This window comes from Felis catus, chromosome E2 (genome assembly GCF_018350175.1).
Source record: "Felis catus isolate Fca126 chromosome E2, F.catus_Fca126_mat1.0, whole genome shotgun sequence".
NCBI classification, from domain to species: domain Eukaryota; kingdom Metazoa; phylum Chordata; class Mammalia; order Carnivora; family Felidae; genus Felis; species Felis catus.
The window spans coordinates 42892300-42909663 of record NC_058382.1 but is presented as its reverse complement, the minus strand read 5'-3'; the positions used below and the strand labels follow the sequence as shown (position 1 = coordinate 42909663).

The following is a 17364-nucleotide window of genomic DNA, read 5'->3' as shown; positions in this document are numbered from 1 at the left end:
GGCTCAGGTCATGGTCTCATGGTTTGTGAGCTCGAGCCCCACTCAGGGCTCTGCACTCTCTCTCCCTCTCTCTGCACCTCGTGGTATTCTCTCTCTCTCTACCCACCCCCTCAAAAAAATATTTAAAAAATAAAATTATGGTCTAAACTATGCTAATAATAAAGTAGTACAAATCAAGATGTCAGTGAGATATTAATTTTCACTTATCACAATGGAAAAAAAAGAAAAAAATATACAAAAAAAACCCCGAGTGTGGGCAAGGATGGAGTGAAATGGCATTTAAATACACTCACTGCTGATGTGAAATAACCTTGCTTGGGAGTGATTTGATAATATGCAACAAAAACCTCAAAAATGGTCCACATATTTTGACCTACTAATTCTACTTCTAGGAATGTCTCCTAGGAAAACAGTGTGAAATTTATGTACATAAACAGCTGCACTATTTATCACAGCATGAATATTAAGACTCTCAGCTCCATCAGAAGGGAAGAGACAATTTCAGAGAAGCATTTCCACTCAGGTCTTCATTCAAGCATTTCATTTCAAGTCTTCTGAATGTTTGGAAATTCTTTAGAATTATTTATGTGATATTATATGAAATGCCTTTGCTATTAAATTAAAAATATTAGGATGTAAAAATCAGATTGGTAATTGCCTAGGGTAGAGAGTAGGGGAAATTCACTGCACAAGGGTCTCAGGGAACTTTCTGGAGAAACAGAAATGTTCTATATTTTGATTGGGATGAAATTAAAAGAGTGTATGTATTTGTCAAAACTCATCAAACTTAAAATGTGTGCATTTTATTGCATGTAATTTAGTTTTTAAAACATCAAGTCACTGGGGTGCCTGGGTGGCTCAGTTGGTTAAGCAACCAATTCTGGAATTTGGCTCAGGTCATGATCTCACAGTTTGTGAGTTTAAGCCGTGCATCAGGTTCTTCACTGATAGTGCTGAGCCTGCTTGGGATTCTCTCTCTCCCTCTCTCTGCTCCTCCCCCACCCTCTCCAAGTAAATAAACTTAAAAAAAAATCAAGTCACAAATTTTATTTATCTTTTTCAAGATTTTATTTTTAAGTAATCTCTACACCCAATGTGGGGCTCAAACTCACAACCCCAATATCAAGAGTACCATATTCTACCAACTGAGCCAGCCAGCTGCCCCTCACAAAATTTAAGTTGAAAAAATACATGTATATGGGTATGGTGAAAGAAAATATATGAAAAATAAAAGTGGCAGTTATTTCAGGATAATGGGGTTATATTTTTCTTATATTTTTCAGTCTTTCTATAAAGAACATGATCTTTTTTTTTTTTTAATTTTTTTTTTTTCTCAACGTTTTTATTTATTTTGGGACAGAGAGAGACAGAGCATGAACGGGGGAGGGGCAGAGAGAGAGGGAGACACAGAATCAGAAACAGGCTCCAGGCTCCGAGCCATCAGCCCAGAGCCTGACGTGGGGCTCGAACTCACGGACCGCGAGATCGTGACCTGGCTGAAGTCGGACGCTTAACCGACTGCGCCACCCAGGCGCCCCTTTTTTTTTTTTTTTTTTTTTTTTTTTTTTTTTTTTTTTTTTTTTTTTAAGTAAATCTCTATACCCAGTGTGGGGCTGGAACGCACAACCCCAAGATCAAGATGGCATGCTCTACTGACTGAGCCAGGCAGGTGTTCATAGAACATGATCTTCTTCTATAATCAGAAAGTGTCAATATCAAAAATGATAGGGGCGCCTGGGTGGCTCAGTTGGTTAAACGGCCGACTTCGGCTCAGGTCATGATCTCGCGGTCTGTGAGTTCGAGCCCGCGTTGGGCTCTGTGCTGACAGCTCAGAGCCTGGAGCCTGTTTCAGATTCTGTATCTCCCTCTCTCTGACCCTCCCCCGTTCATGCTCTGTCTCTCTCTGTCTCAAAAATAAATAAACGTTAAAAAAAAAAAAATAACATCTGCACTTGCTTTACACTGACAGCTTCATAAGGTAACTCAAGCCACTTGCATTACAGCTCTCTGAGGCAAGATGATTGGTTCCATGTGACCTCTAGATGATGAAGCTAATTAAATGGGTCATCTATAAACACACCACATGTTGCTTTCCTGAACTCACCATAAGTGTGGGGCTGGTGCCCACTCACAATCGAGGTGGCAGCACCTTCCTCCAACTGCTGGATTTTTTCTGACAAAATGAGGTTTTCCTCTAGCACTCTGACCAGTTTTTGCTTCAAACTTTCCTTTAGATCAGAAAACAAAATACAAGTACATTAAGAATCTGAAATTCTGCGGAGTGCTTTTAGAAGACTAAAAGACACTTTTCTCTGTTTAGTGATGAACTGAATGGAGGTCAGCATCTCTCTTTCTCATTAGAATTTTAATTCACTGGTAAACATGAGCACTACTTGGAGTTGCAATCTTTCCTGTAAGTTATCCACTACTCTTACAGAACAAGGGCTTCTTTTGACCAGTGGCCAGCATTCTGAGTCACTTATCTAAAGTTTCTAGAAACTCAATTTGGTATGTGAAAATTCTCTGATGTTAAGAAAAGCGGGGGAAAGCCTAAGGATATAAGTCCCTTCTTCATTTCCCAAAGTCAATAGCCTGATGCTCTAGGAATGGCTCCCGGTTCAGGACTCTCTGTTCCATCAGAAGGGAGGAAAGACAATCCCCAAGACATCTGTCTTCCCTCATTAGAATTAAACCATAATCTTCCAAAGTATGAACCTAAGTATTTTCATTCTAGGGTCATTTTTCCCCCTTTTTCCAAGTCTTTCTTTAGAATTTTTGGAATAGGGCTAGGAGTAGGGAGTTATCCCTGCAGAACTTCCAAGTTGTCCCTATGCTGGCAAAAAGTTTTGTGTTCCTGATTTTCCCAGACTGACTTCTCTGTATTTTGGTTCAGGAACATCTAGATCCATGGTGATGACCTTTATGGCACAAAGCTGCTCTAGTCTTGTTGCTCTGTTCTTTTCTAGTAAAGGAAGAGTAGGAAAGGAAGATGAGTGAGGCATACCATGTCATTAGGGACCACCTGCCCGGCCTCCTTCAGTTCCATCTCTCTGCTGTGGAAGGTTTTTGATGTGTCTTCAGGATGTGAGTGACACCACTGCTGGGAAGGAGCAGGGACTACCAAAGTCAGAAGTAAATCTCGGGCAGGACCTGCCAAAAATTCAGGTTGGGCACATGGGCCAATCTTAAAAACTAAAGCATAGAATTCCTAATCAATAACTACCAGCTCTGTAGGACAAACACAGTAATCTAATATTTCCTTTTGACAAGAATTTAGGGGTGCCTGGGTGGCTCAGTCAGTTAAACGTCCGACTCTTGATTTTGGCTCAGGTCATGATCTCATGGTTCATGGGATTGAGCCCCGCATCAGGCTCTGTGCTGACAGCATGGAGCCTGCTTGGGATTCTCTCCCCCACCCTCAGCCCTCCCCTGATTGTGCTCTCTCTCTCAAAATAAATAAACTTAAAAAATTAAAAAATATAATTTAGTAAGTGGCTGTAAGAGGTGTTTCATAATGGATAAGAAATTCTATCCCATGTCCTCTGTGGAGAAACAATAGTAGACCGTCATGAGTAGACCCTCAATACCCTATGCTATTCTCTAGTCAATGATGAGTGGCTCCTGAGGATAATTTCCTACAAAATGAGAGCAAAGAGCCAATGTGGGAAGGAAAGTAACTTTTTTCCTATATGTCCCTTTAGACATTTAAATTAGAAAAATTAAGCCCAAACAACTTTAAAGTTTCTACTTTTTCCTAAATGTTTACCACCAACAAAAGCTCCTTGAACTCTTCTTCCATTAAGCAACAAATAAACACTTGGGGCAACATTTGCAGAATGACTTTTTCCCCCAAGTTCCTAAAAAAGAAGCCCTGGAAAGAGTCCAAGTCATTTACTCATTCAAATTTTTCAAATCATAACATTTCAACAGACATCTCAGAATTCTGATGATCAAACCCAATTTTTGTTGTATTCACTGCCCCAAGGATCATAAAATCCTTTTGTAATCATTAACACTACCATGCTGTTTTACATCTTGTTGCTCTACATATTACCCAGAGATTACCAAAAAAGTCACAGAAGGGACAAAACAATTAGTACATGAGGGAAGAGTGTTGATAAAACCAACAGGGAAGATTATGAGAAAAAAAAACAGATTTGTCAATTACCATGCCACTGAGAAATTTTAAAAAGGGCTCATGAGAACAATTTTCCTTGCAACTTAAGGGGGCTTGGTGGCTTTTATAGGAACATAGAGAGGAACCAAGGTCTAAGTCCTTCTCCAGAAGCTGAAAATGCATTCACTTACCAAGAAACTTCTTGTTAAGGAGGAGGGAGCCAGAGCCATTCCAGTGCTTATCCACAAGCTCCAAGAGCTGTCTGAGGACAGTGGCCACATGGGAAGTTCTGGCAGAAATCAGGGGACTGCATTTCCCTGGCAAACCATGCAAACTGCCCAGGTCACTAGAGAGAGGCTCAAGAAAAAAAAGAACACACACACACACAACCATTTGTCATTCTTACACAATAAGGGAAGTAAGAATCTGGAATATTTAAAGTGTTAACATTTAAAAAAAGAAAAAAGGAGCCCCTGGGTGGTTCAGTCGTTAAGCGTTTGACTTCAGCTCAGGTCATGATCTCACAGTTTGTGAGTTCAAGCCCCGCTTTGGGCTCTGTGTTGATAGCTCAGAGCCTGGAGCCTGCTTCAGATTCTGTGTCTCCCTCTCTCTCTGCCCCTCCCCCACTGGTGTGCATGTGCACTCTCTCAAAAAATAAACAAACATTAAAAATTTTTTTTTAAAAGAAAAGAGATGGGTTCATCTTGGTTTGGATTTGAATAGAATATTATTTATGTCCAAGGCAAATATGGTAGTATATTCAAGGATAATTTAAAAGATAATGGTATATTCGATCATAGTTTTCTGTAGAGTTTTAGAAGAAAACTTAAGTTTTGACACCTACATCTATGACTCAATATATTACAGTATGTAATATAAAAAGATGAAACTTGCAAAACATGGCAAAAAATTCTTTAATTCATTTTTTAGAGAGACAGAGAAAGTGTGAGTGGGGGAGAGGCAGAGAGAGGGAGAGAGAGAGAATCTTAAGCAGGCTCTGCACTGTCAGTTCAGAGCCCAATATGAGGCTCAAACTCATGAAACCATGAGATCATGACCTAAGCCAAAACAGAGTCAGATGCTTAACTGACTAAGCCACCCAGGAGCCCCACAAAACATTTTTAAAAGTTATTACATACCATAAAATGGGTATTTTTAAAACTGTGACTCATAAGCTTATATTTAGTATGTTAATATATGATAAACTTAAATGTTCTGTAACATTTTATTTATTTTTTGTTCTGTAACATTTTAAATGTTATATGTTAAATGTTATTGTTGGACCCAGTACTTAAGATAAATGTTTAAATGTTTATTTATTTTGAAAGAGAGAGAGTTCATGCCCACACATAGGGATGGGGGAGGGGCAGAGGGAGAGAGAAAGAATCTTAAGCAGCCTCCATGCCCAGCACAGAGCCCAACTGGGGGCTCGACCCCACGAACCCTGAGATCATGACCTGAGGAGTAATCAAGAGTCAGACACTTAACTGACTGAGCCAGATGCCCCAAACATACTTTTATTTAGTAAGACTCTTATCTAGAAAGATGGCTAGATCTGCCCAGTAAAATTCACAATTATTTTTTTATTCATTCAGATATTTATATTTTTATATTTAAGTTTATTTTTATTTATTTTGAGAGAGCACGCATGTGCAAGTTGGGGAGAGGCAGAGAACAAGGGAGACAGAATTCCAAGCAGGCTTTGCACTGTCAGCACAGAGCCTGATGTGGGGCTTGAACTCACAAACTGTGAGATAATGACCTGAGTCTAAATCAAGAGTCAGATGCTCAACCAACTGAGTCACCCAGGCGCCCCTCTACCAATCTTTTTTGTATGGTCTCATGGATTTCAAGAAAGCTGAAAACAGCCAAGTTATTTCTCAATCATTGGCTCTTTTGATATAAAAAACTATAGATGATAATTAGCTTATGCTGTCATATCTGACAACTGTGAAGCAGAACATATTAATGACCTGAGTCACACACATGGCCTATGGTTAATAGGGAAAGGCCTTACAAATGGGATAAACATTTATTCAACAGATCTGTACTGAGCACTGACCATGTGCACTGAGAGTTCTGTTTAAGGACTGTGAACATATGAAGAGGTAAAGAATGAGGAACTTTAAGAAGTTAACCTGGTTGGGGAGAAAAGTCATAGAAAGTCTAGTTACCCCACAAGGGCACTTTAGAGGAACCTGTCAAAAAGAATATTTACTAACATTGGTTTTTTATGTGTTGGTAATTTTGTGAGTGTATCATGGAAAAATTTGGAAACTTATATATGACTTTACTCATTTTCTTTGATTTATCACAATGTGGTGAGAGTTGGGGATAAATTTTATGAACGTTAGAATAATTTTGTTACTTTTTATGAGTCTTTTAATTTTTTAACTTTTTTTTTAAGTTTATTTATGTGGCACCTGGGGGACTCAGTTAGTTAAGCATCTGACTTCAGCTCAGGTCACGATCTCACGGTTCGTGAGTTCAAGCCCCCCACATCAGGCTCTGTGTTAACAGTTCAGAGCCTAGAGCCTGCTTCAGATTCTGTGTCTCCCTCTCTGATCCTCCCCCACTTGCATACTGTCTCTTTCTCTCTCTCTAAAAATAAATAAACATCAAAACAACTTTTTAAAGTTTATTTATTTTGAGAGAGAGAGAGAGAGAGAGAGAGAGAGAGAGAGAGGCAGAGAGGGAGGGAGAGACAGAATCCGAAGCAGACTCTGTGCTGTCAATGCAGAGCTGGACATGGAGTTTGAACTCACAAATCATGAGATTATGACCTGAGCTGATACCAAGAGTTGGATGCTTAGCCGATTGAGCCACTCAGATGTCCCTAAATCTTTTAATTTTCAACAAATTGTGCCTGTTTTTTAAAATTTATTCAAAAAAAATTTTTAAATGTTTATTTAGTTTTGAGAGAGAGAGACACAGAGTGTGAGAGGGGGAGGGATAGAGAGAGGGGGAGACACAGAATCCGAAGCAGGCTCTGAGCGGATAGCACAGAGCCCGACGCAGGGTTTGAACCACGAACTGTGAGATCATGACCTGAGCTGAAGTCAGACGGTTAGCAGTCTGCACCACCCAGATGCCCCACCTCATGGCTTTTTTTTAAATTAATTTTTATATTTTGCCTATGATTCCAAAGTCAGTTGTTCAAAATTTCTAAACACAAATTCATGTTTGGTTTAATTTTGTGTATCATGCAATTATTTTCTTAACTTTGTAAATGTTCTTTTAAGCAATTTTCTGACTAATGCCTTTCTAGAAACTGAGGTGTATTTGTTAAAATATTTATATTCAAGCATCTCTTTCATAGCTTTCCATATAAAGAAAAAGAGTATCGGGGCGCCTGGGTGGCTCAGTTGGTTGAGCATCTGACTCTTGATTTCAGCTTAGGTCACAATCTCATGGTTCGTGAATTCAGGCTCCACACTGGGCTGTGTGCTGACAGCACGAAGCCTGCTTGGGATTCTCTTCTCCCTCTCTCTCTGTCCCTCCCCCGCCCTCTCTCTCTCAAAATAAACTTTATTAAAAAAGTAGTATCTAAAAGGAAAAGAGAAATGAAAATTTTTAAGATGGTCCAGGAAAATGCATTGAGGTTTTAATTCCTCTTTTAAACCTGTAACTTGAAATAGAGGTTAAAAAAATTGTCTTAGATGGTACGCCTGGGTGGCTCAGTTGGTTAAGTGTCTGACTTCAGCTCAGGTCATGACCTCACAGTTTGTGAGTTTGAGCCCCACGTGGGGCTCTGTGCTGACAGCTCAGATACTGGAGCCTGCTTTGGATTCTGTGTCTCCCTTTCTCTCTGCCCCTCCCCCATTCATGCTCTGTCTCTATCTCTCAAAAATAAATAAAAACATTAAAGAAATTCCTAGAATATGTGTTATTAACATAGCATCCCAAATATCCTAAGTGTTGCTGAACCTTCACCCTAAAGACATTAACACAGTGCTCTTGCCTGAAAATATAGGCATCAGTGGCTGAAAATGGGAAAAAAGGGACCAAAAAGCCAAGAAAGTACCACAAGACTGCCCCCTTTAGTGCATAAAAATTATAACGACCTCCAAAAAAATTTGAAAACTGAAAAGTATTTAGAGTAAAAAAACCCAATAACTAAACCAAAACAAAACCTTGTAAACCCATGCCAATGTGCAAAAAAATGTCCAAAAATTGCAAACATGTAGTAGCTGGTTTTTGTTTTGTTTTGGGTTTTGTTTTTGTTTTTTTTTTTTTTTTACTAAATCCTCTGCTTCCTTACAGGGTAGTAAATGATTGAATGACAAATGGTTCATATGACAAAACATCATGGGTTCAAGGGAAGACAGGGCTCTGAAAGCATGGTTCCTTTAAAGAGAAGAAGGCTTTATGATGGAACAAGGACTTGAAGAAAAATTAATATTCAAACAGATGAGAATGGAAGGCATTCTTCATGGAGGGATGTCAACAAAAGCAGTGACAAAACTTAATGAGTAAGAACTGAATAGCAATTAAGTTCTATTGTACAACACTATTGTACTATATGTTGGAATGGTTCTTGATTTGTTGTTCATTCTCTGAACCACTCTCAGCTAAAAATCCTTTGGATAATCTAATTCATCTTCTGCTTGCTCCTACTTTGGAAAAAAATTGGAATAATTTTAATTTCTAGACAGAAAAGCAGTGCATTCAGAATAAAGGTCTCTAGCAAGTTAGTCACGTGTGGTCAGGGCAAATGTGTAAGCATGGTAAGATTATAAATATCAATGCTACAGAGCTCACTCTTCAGCCAATCCAGAACCCCCAGCAACTTCTGCATTCCCTCCTATGGTAAACTGTCTGCTACTTCTTATTATCAAAGTATGTCCCTACAATATTTATGCTCTGGAAGTACATTAGGGAATGTCTCACTGTGATGGAAATGAGAAAATGCAGCAGAAAGGGAATGACTTTCCCAAGGGCAGAAGAATGATAGGCTTTGGTCTGGCAGTATTAACCACTGGCCTCCAAAAATCCCTTTGAATTTGTAGCACCCTTGGTCAGAATCACTGCCACCCCCAACAGAACCCCACTGTGGTCTTGGATCTGACGTGTTTCTTGTATAAGCAAACAAACCAATACTTGCCTCGCTGCCAGTAGCATCTTGGAAACCAATCTTTGGATTCAAGGTGGCAAGGAGATTGTCCTTCCGTTTGAATCCTCTCCTTGATGGGCTAAATGACCCCTTGGTCAAACTCTCTCTGTTTTCTGAGGTCACAGTAGGCAATAGCAGTGTCCGTAGAGAGTCTCCCAGGGTGGAGTTGTTTGGGAAAGAACCATGTGCTGGTGTTAAATCACCGAGACTGGTAGATAATTGTTGCTCTACATTGACCAGCAAAGCAGGGTCACTGTTGAAATGGGTTGTGGCATATAGATCTGTGAAGGAAACAGCCTGGGAGATGACCCTGCCTTTTAATATTCTCATGTCTCACTTACAACCTTACCCCGCCTGGAGTCCAATGGTCATAATAACATCTTCCTACGATACACCCTCAACTCTCTGGATACTTTCTGTTCCAACCCTCCACCTGACAAAACCCACCTCTGGCTAAATCCAACTGTCCACATACTCTAAGCCTACATGAGGGCAGTAGGCAGTGGCTGGAGAACAACATGCATCTCTTCTCACTGTCTTCACTTTAAGTTGATGACCACTGTCTTGACTGGGCCCTCTACTGCCCAGCTATCCTAATACACTACTCTAGTCAATTTACTGTTCTATTCTCTGAAATGACTATTTCACACCTCTCTTCCCCTCAAACTTTCAACACCTTCTCCTCCTTCCTCATTCTTAGATTCTGACCTCTTTATTTTGCCGAGAAAAACAGGCAATCAAAGAAAACATCTACATGATCCCACCACTAAATCTACCAACTCATCTATATTTGTATTTATAAATTCTCTGCCTTCCTTTCATAATAAAAATTAAACTATCTGTGCTTCTATCTAAGGCCAACCTCTCCACTGGTGGAGTGGATTCTATCTTCATGACTACCTAAGGATTTTTTTCCATGTAATTGTCCCTTTTCTCTCTTGCATCATTGGTTTTCCCTCTACTGGATAATTTCCATTAGAATTTCCTTGATCCCATTCCCCCTCCATCTATAGTTCCCATTCTCTGCAAATCTCCTTGAAAGCATTGTATATATTTTATAACTCTATTGCTTCTCCTTCAATTCTTTCTTGAATTCACCTCAATAAGTCTTTTATTAACTATGTGTCTCTTAAAGCTACTTTCTAATATATTGCCAAATACCATACGTCTCATCGGAGAAGTTTTTCCTGACCATTCTATCTAAAACATCACTTCCTCTTTATTATTATTTATTATTTATTATTATTATTTTTCTTCACAGCATTTATCATAACTTGACATATATTTATATGCTAACTTGTCTATCATGTCTTACCCCTTTAGAATGGAAGCTCCATAAAAGTAGGAACTTTTTTTTTATTGTGGCAAAAGATAAATGGAACTTTATTTTTGTTTGTTACTTTATCTGCAGAGCAGCATCATTTGGCACATAGTAGGTATCAATAAATTCTGCTGAATAAATTAATTACCCTGAAACTACCTTTTTCTGAAAAAATAACTCAGAATAGAAGTGACTGTGCCTAGAGAAGACTAACTGCTACTAGAAATACGTTCTGGGATGCTATTTAGCTACAATAACATATAGTTATAGAGCTCATATTTCTATGAATTTTCTTTAATATATCTGTTACGTTAAACTTACATCCTGCAGATTTCTGGAGGTTTCATGGGCTACTGATGCCCCAAAATAAGAATTTAAAAAATCCTAATGCAATTTAAGAAATGTTAATTCCAGGGGCGCCTGGATGGCTCAGTTGGTTAAGTGTCCAACTTCGGCTCAGGTCATGATCTCACGGTTTGTGAGTTCAAGCCCCATGTCAGGCTCTGTGCTGACAACTCAGAGCCTGGAGTCTGCTTTGGCTGCTTTGGATTCTCTGTCTCATTCTCTCTCTGCCCCTCCCTGACTTGTGCTCTGTCTCTCAAAAATAAATAAATGTTATATATAACATTATATATATATATATACATATATATATATGTATATATATATACATATATATGTATATATATATATATGTATTTATATATATATATATATAAATTCTGACAGGAAGCTATTACCTGAACTAAGCTTCAAAAGCCTTCCGGTGCTGAAGTCAGGGTTTGACAGAGAAGTCAGTAAGTCTCCACAGGAATGGGATGTGGTGGCCTTCATGTCATTTGAAGGTTTTATGCTATATTCTCGATAGTTCTTGCTTCTCTGAGGCCTTTTGCCAAGACTTCCATGCAGGGATAGATTTTGAGAATAATGACTATCATAATTTTCTAGACCAACATCTGAAGGTAACTGATGGGGATGGATCTGGCTAGAATCACCCACATCCAGGCGTTTACCCACTGAGACATCATGCGTAAGCTGGTAAGTATCAGCCTTTAGTATCAAGTCCTTTTCTGGAGAAGAACCTGAAGACTTATTGTTCAAAAAAGATAGTCGGTACCCTTCTCTAGCCATCTTCTCTGGGGATCGGACTGTGGACTGATGAGGAGAGTAGCGTCTGAATTCTAACCACCACCAAGGGGAAAAGAAAACACAAAATACAATGAGAATTGTTGGCTCAATTAGGGTACCTCTGTTCACTGGACATACCTCTGTCTACCAGAAAAAGTTCTCAGGAAGAGATGGTTTATAATTTTGATAAGTAGTAGCATAAAGTGATAAAAGGACTTTTTACATGGGACAACAATAAAACATGATGGATACTGAGTAAACAGTAAAGAATCTCTAACATTCTGGAGATAAACTTCATGTCACCCTAATTCCCTAGGAATTTCCTCCTAAAGCTGCAGTATCAGAGTTTTCTAAATGCTGCTTTCTATTTTATTTTATTTATTTTAAATAAACTCTACACACAATGTGGGGCTCGAACTCATGACTCCAAGATCAAGAGTCACATTTTCTTCTGACTGAGCCAACTAGGAGCTCCTCTAGATGCTTTTTTCATATAAAAAAGTTGGTGCACCCCATATGACAATAGTTGTAATCTTATGTGTTCAGTGTATAGTCAATAGTTGGTAAGTCTATGATTTCATAGACTTCTTGCAATAAAACTAAGCCCATTCCCACCCCAAACTTCACTCAGAGGTTCTAGGTTCATACACTGGGAACCAGTATTCTAAGCCAATTAAATGGCAGGGAATCCAAAACTTATGAGAATCCCTAACTAGCTACAAAGCATTTCTTTCAGACAGCTATATGTGTCATCTCTAAAAAGCCTCAGAGTGGAGCAACTAGAAGTCTTTGTGCTCTTAAGTTTTCAGAGTTTCATATGCTTAAAGGTCTTCCTTAGGAAGCAAAAAATACTATCCCTGACTTAGTCATATTAACTTAAAAAAGTGGAACCAATCACTTTTTATCTGTATAGGATCTATAGAATATCAACGTTTTACCCAGGGCCAGCCTATACAGTGGGGGAAAGGTTGTAGAACAATATTTTTACATAACAAAAATAATCTAACAACAAGTGATGAGATTAGGTAATTCAGATTGTGCTTCCTGTTGAAGATACTAAAAAAGTGGGATGGTACATGTTCTTAAACGCATCAAAGAGGGGGCACCTGGGTGGCTCAGGCGGTTAAGCATCCGACTCAGGTCGCTCAGGGCATGATCTTGTAGTTTGTGAGTTCTAGCCCTGCGTCAGGCTCTGTGCTGACAGCTTGGAGCCTGGAGCCTGTTTCAGATTCTGTATCTCCTCTCTTTCTTCCCCTCCCCACTCACTCTGTCTCTCTCTCTCTCAAAAATAAATAAACATTTATAATAAATATAATAAATAAACATCAAAAAGCTTGTTAGCTAGTAAGGAATTTCTAGGCCAAAATCTAGTTGACAGCAAGGACTCACATAGGTAAGTCTAGCACTTAAAGTCACTTTTACCCTCAAAAGTTTTAGGGTGACAGGGACGGAAGTAAAGTTCAGCATCCATCCAAAGTGAGGAGTATGACAAACCATTCCTCTCCCCTACCCTCCCCACATACATATGAAGATGGAACCCCAAGCAGGATGCAACCTTCAGAGTAAAGGTAAACTGGAAATAAGCCAGTCCTTGTATTGACAGGTAATCCAGGTTTGCATCATCTGAGTGGGTCCAGGGAACCTCAAGCTTTGAGCTTGGATTAAAGTGATCCCAGAATGAGGGGTGCCTGGGTGGCACAGTCGGTTAAGTGTCCGACTTCAGCCAGGTCACGATCTCGCGGTCCGTGAGTTCGAGCCCCGCGTCAGGCTCTGGGCTGATGGCTCGGAGCCTGGAGCCTGTTTCAGATTCTGTGTCTCCCTCTCTCTCTGCCCCTCCCCCGTTCATGCTCTGTCTCTCTCTGTCCCAAAAATAAATAAACGTTGAAAAAAAAATTTTTTTAATAAAAATAAAAAATAAAAAAAATAAAGTGATCCCAGAATGAGAGTGTCCCTGGTACCTGGTAGAAGCAAATGAAAATCTGATCTGGAAAAGATACCTTTATGTAAGACTTTAAATGATTCCTACAAATAGTTTTTCAAATATATAGCAAATAACCAAAGCAAAGGAACAAAAAAGGAAATAAGACAACACAAGTATGAGGAAAAAACAAAATGACAACAACTTCAGATATTAGAATTAACATCCAGTGTATGCAACAGCTATGTTTACTATGTTTAAAGAAATATTAAAAAAGCTTTAAATTTTCTGTTTATACAAACTGACCCAGAAGACTTGGAAAAAGAAACAAAACTTATAGAACTAAAAAATAAAACTATTGAAATTAAGAACTCAGCAAGCAAGCACATTAGACACAACTGAAGACAAGGTTAGTGAACTTAAGATGGATCAGAAGGAATTATCCAAAGTGCAGATCAGACCAAAGAAAAACAAAAACCAAAGATGAAAAATACAAAAGAATAAGAGACAAAGAGGACAAAGATCTCTAACATATATTTATTTAATCAAAATTCCCAAAAGGACAGAAAGAAAGGACAGGACATAAGGACACAAACAACATTTGAAGCACTTTCCAGAATTTTTGAGACACAATTCACAGATTCAAGTGTAATAACCACCAAACAGAATAAATAAAAAGAAATCCACAAATCATACTGAAACTGAAGAAAACCAAAGACAATTGGAAAATCTTAAAAGCAGCCAGAGAAAAAAAGACAATATCCTTGCAGGAATGACAGACCTCCAGCTGACTTCTCAAAAGCAAAAACAAAAGAATACAGTGGAATAACTTCAATATTCAGAAAGAAATAACTGCCAACTTAGAAATTTATAACCGGCCAAAATACTTTTTAAGAATAATGGTAATGGGGGTGACTGGGTGACTCAGTTGGTTAAGCATCTGACTCTTAATTTCTGCTCACGTCATGATCTCACACTTGTGAGATCCAGCCCCACGTTGGGCTCTATGCTGGGCATGGAGCCTGCTTAACATTCTCTCTCTCCCTCTCCCTCACCCTCTCCCCCACTCACACTCTCATTTTCTCTCTCTCAAAAAAATTAAAAAAAAAAAAAAAAAAGAATAATGGTGAAAGAGAGGCATTTTCATACAAACAAAAACTAAAAGAATTCAACACAGTAAACCCACACTAAAGGAAATTCTAAAAGATGTACTATAAGCTAGAGAAAAATGATCTCAAAAGGGAAATCTAGGATGAAAAAAAGAAATAAACAAAGTGGTAAACACAAAGATAAATCTAAATGAGCACTGGCTGTATAAAAACTATTTCATATGGGTTTAGAAAGTATAGAGAATTAAAATCTATAATAATAATACATAAATTGGGAGGGAGTAAAAGAAGTAAAGTACTTTAAGTTCTTTAAATTATCCAAGAGAAAAGTTAAGGTATTGATTAATTATTTTTTAATATTTTATGTTTATTTTTGAGAGAGAGAGAGAGAGAGCGCAGAGTGCGAGGGGGGAGGGGCAGAGAAAGAGGGAGACATAGAAGCTGCAGCAGGCTCCACACTGTCAGCACAGAGCCCAACGAGGGGCTCAAACTCATGAACCGGGAGATCATGACCTGAGCCAAAGTCAGATGCTTAACCAACTGAGCCGCCCAGGCAGCCTAAGGTATTGATTAATTTTTTAATTATAATAGTGAAGGGCACATATTGTAGTTTAGGGAATAATGGTAAAAATATTGAAACAGTATATAACTTATAAACCAGTAGGTGGGAAAAAATGGATGAATAAAAACATAATAAATCCAAAAGAGGACAAGAAAGATAAGAAAAAGTAAAAAGAAACAGTCAGCCAGTACAAAAAATCAAGAACAAAGGAAGTCAGAATATCCACTCTTCAACCAGTAAAGCCTTACAGGTCACTAAGCTTCCAGGACAGCCCCCTACAAAAGCAGAAAAGAGTTAGTTGACCCTGTAGGGCCCTAGGGCTGAGACACCTCCATCTTCTCCCAAATCTCATAACATCTGGATTTCTCTGATTAGTGTGGAGAAAAATACTCCCTGCACAAAATATTTACCATCTTCTTGGTGATTATCACTTGGGACCTCCCTTCTTGCCACTTCCTGCAATGAAAAAAAAGTTTGAATGTTTAGGAAAAGGCAGTCAATGGGCATCCAAACATGAGCTTACTAGATAGACCAGGGGTTCAAAATACTTTCCTATTAGTAACCAAGTCTATCCTTACAACCTAGGGAAACAGACCTTCAAGCAAAGGTCCTAGTTTAAGCCTGTTTAAAAGTTTTTTTTAATGTTTATTTCTGAGAGACAGCACAAGCAGGGGAGGAGCAGAAAGAGGGAGACACAGAATCTGAAACAGGCTGCAGGCTCTGAGTTGTCAGTGCAGAGCCTGACGTGGGGCTTGAACCCATGAACCATGAGATCATGACCTGAGCTGAAGTCAGACACTTAACTGACTGAGCCACCCAGGTGCCTCTTAAGCCTATTTTTAAATAGCCACAATCCAAAAAGATTCTAGAGCTGCTTTGGAGTAGGTAAGGAGACTCTCTGAAAAGACAAAATAGCCTCAGTTGGTAAAAGACATACCAGTGAAATACTGTATTTTTTCTGCTTTAAATAGCTCAGCATAGAAGTTAGATGGTTCACATTTTCCAACTTTATTTTTTCTGCTTAAAGAACTCTTGTAGGGGCGCCTGGATGGCTCAGTCGGTTAAGCGGCCGACTTCGGCTCAGGTCACGATCTCGCAGTCCGTGAGTTCGAGTCCCGCGTCAGGCTCTGTGCTGACAGCTCAGAGCCTGGAGCCTGTTTCGGATTCTGTTTCTCCTTCTCTCTGACCCTCCCCCGTTCATGCTCTGTCTGTCTCAAAAGTAAATAAACTTTAAAAATAAATAAATAAAAATAAAGAACTCTTGTATTTATTTTACCTTCTGATAAAGCTGAGCATCAACTACAGGTGTTACTGAGAGTTTTAAGAGATTGAAAATTAATTTAGGGCATAATTAAGCAAGGATTAATACAAAAGAGAAAGCCATCTAGGGTTTGCTTTTTTAAATATCATCTTCTGGGGCGCCTGGGTGGCGCAGTCGCGTCCGACTTCAGCCAGGTCACGATCTCGCAGTCCGTGAGTTCGAGCCCCGCGTCAGGCTCTGGGCTGATGGCTCGGAGCCTGTAGCCTGTTTCCGATTCTGTGTCTCCCTCTCTCTCTGCCCCTCCCCCGTTCATGCTCTGTCTCTCTGTCCCAAAAATAAATAAACGTTGAAAAAAAAAATTTAAATATCATCTTCAAGTTTTCAGTTTGGTAGTTATAGAGAAGAAGAAATCCTACTTATTTCTTAAACTAAAAGAATATATAGCAAGCTATTTAATTTCCTTTTTGTCTGTCACTTCCAGTAGTTTCAATGAAATTGTGTTTTTTAATTTAAAAAGTGTTATTTAATTTTAACTGTATATTATTCTTTGTCTCCATTTCCTTTATTATTTTTAAATTTTATTTATTTATTTATTTTGGGAGAGAGAGAGAGCAGGGGAGGGGCAGAGGGAGAGAGAGAGAGAGAGAGAGAGAGAGAGAGAGAGAGAGAGAGAGAGATAGAGAGAGAACCTTAAGCAGGCTCTGTGCCCAGCACAGAGCTGGACATGGGACTTGATCTCATGATCATGAGATCGTGACCTGAGCCTAAATCAAGAATTGGATGCTTAACTGACTGAGCCACACAGGCGCCCCATACTCACTTATATAAATGAGGC

General features: G+C 39.0%; 1 protein-coding gene across 5 annotated transcripts in view; it reads right to left on the bottom strand.

Annotated features, from left to right (window-relative positions):
• The window catches only part of LRRC36 (leucine rich repeat containing 36), a 58422-nt gene that overhangs the window by 12428 nt on the left and 28630 nt on the right, over positions 1-17364 (bottom strand). For all 5 annotated transcript variants that reach the window (XM_006941611.5, XM_006941613.5, XM_045046113.1 and 2 more), the window contains exons 7-12: positions 15679-15724; positions 11292-11732; positions 9222-9511; positions 4309-4474; positions 3005-3150; positions 2105-2228 (exon numbers count right to left, since the gene is read on the bottom strand). In XM_006941611.5, the coding sequence (XP_006941673.1) occupies positions 2105-2228; positions 3005-3150; positions 4309-4474; positions 9222-9511; positions 11292-11732; positions 15679-15724 (1213 nt within the window). The remainder of the gene's footprint in view (positions 1-2104; positions 2229-3004; positions 3151-4308; positions 4475-9221; positions 9512-11291; positions 11733-15678; positions 15725-17364) is intronic.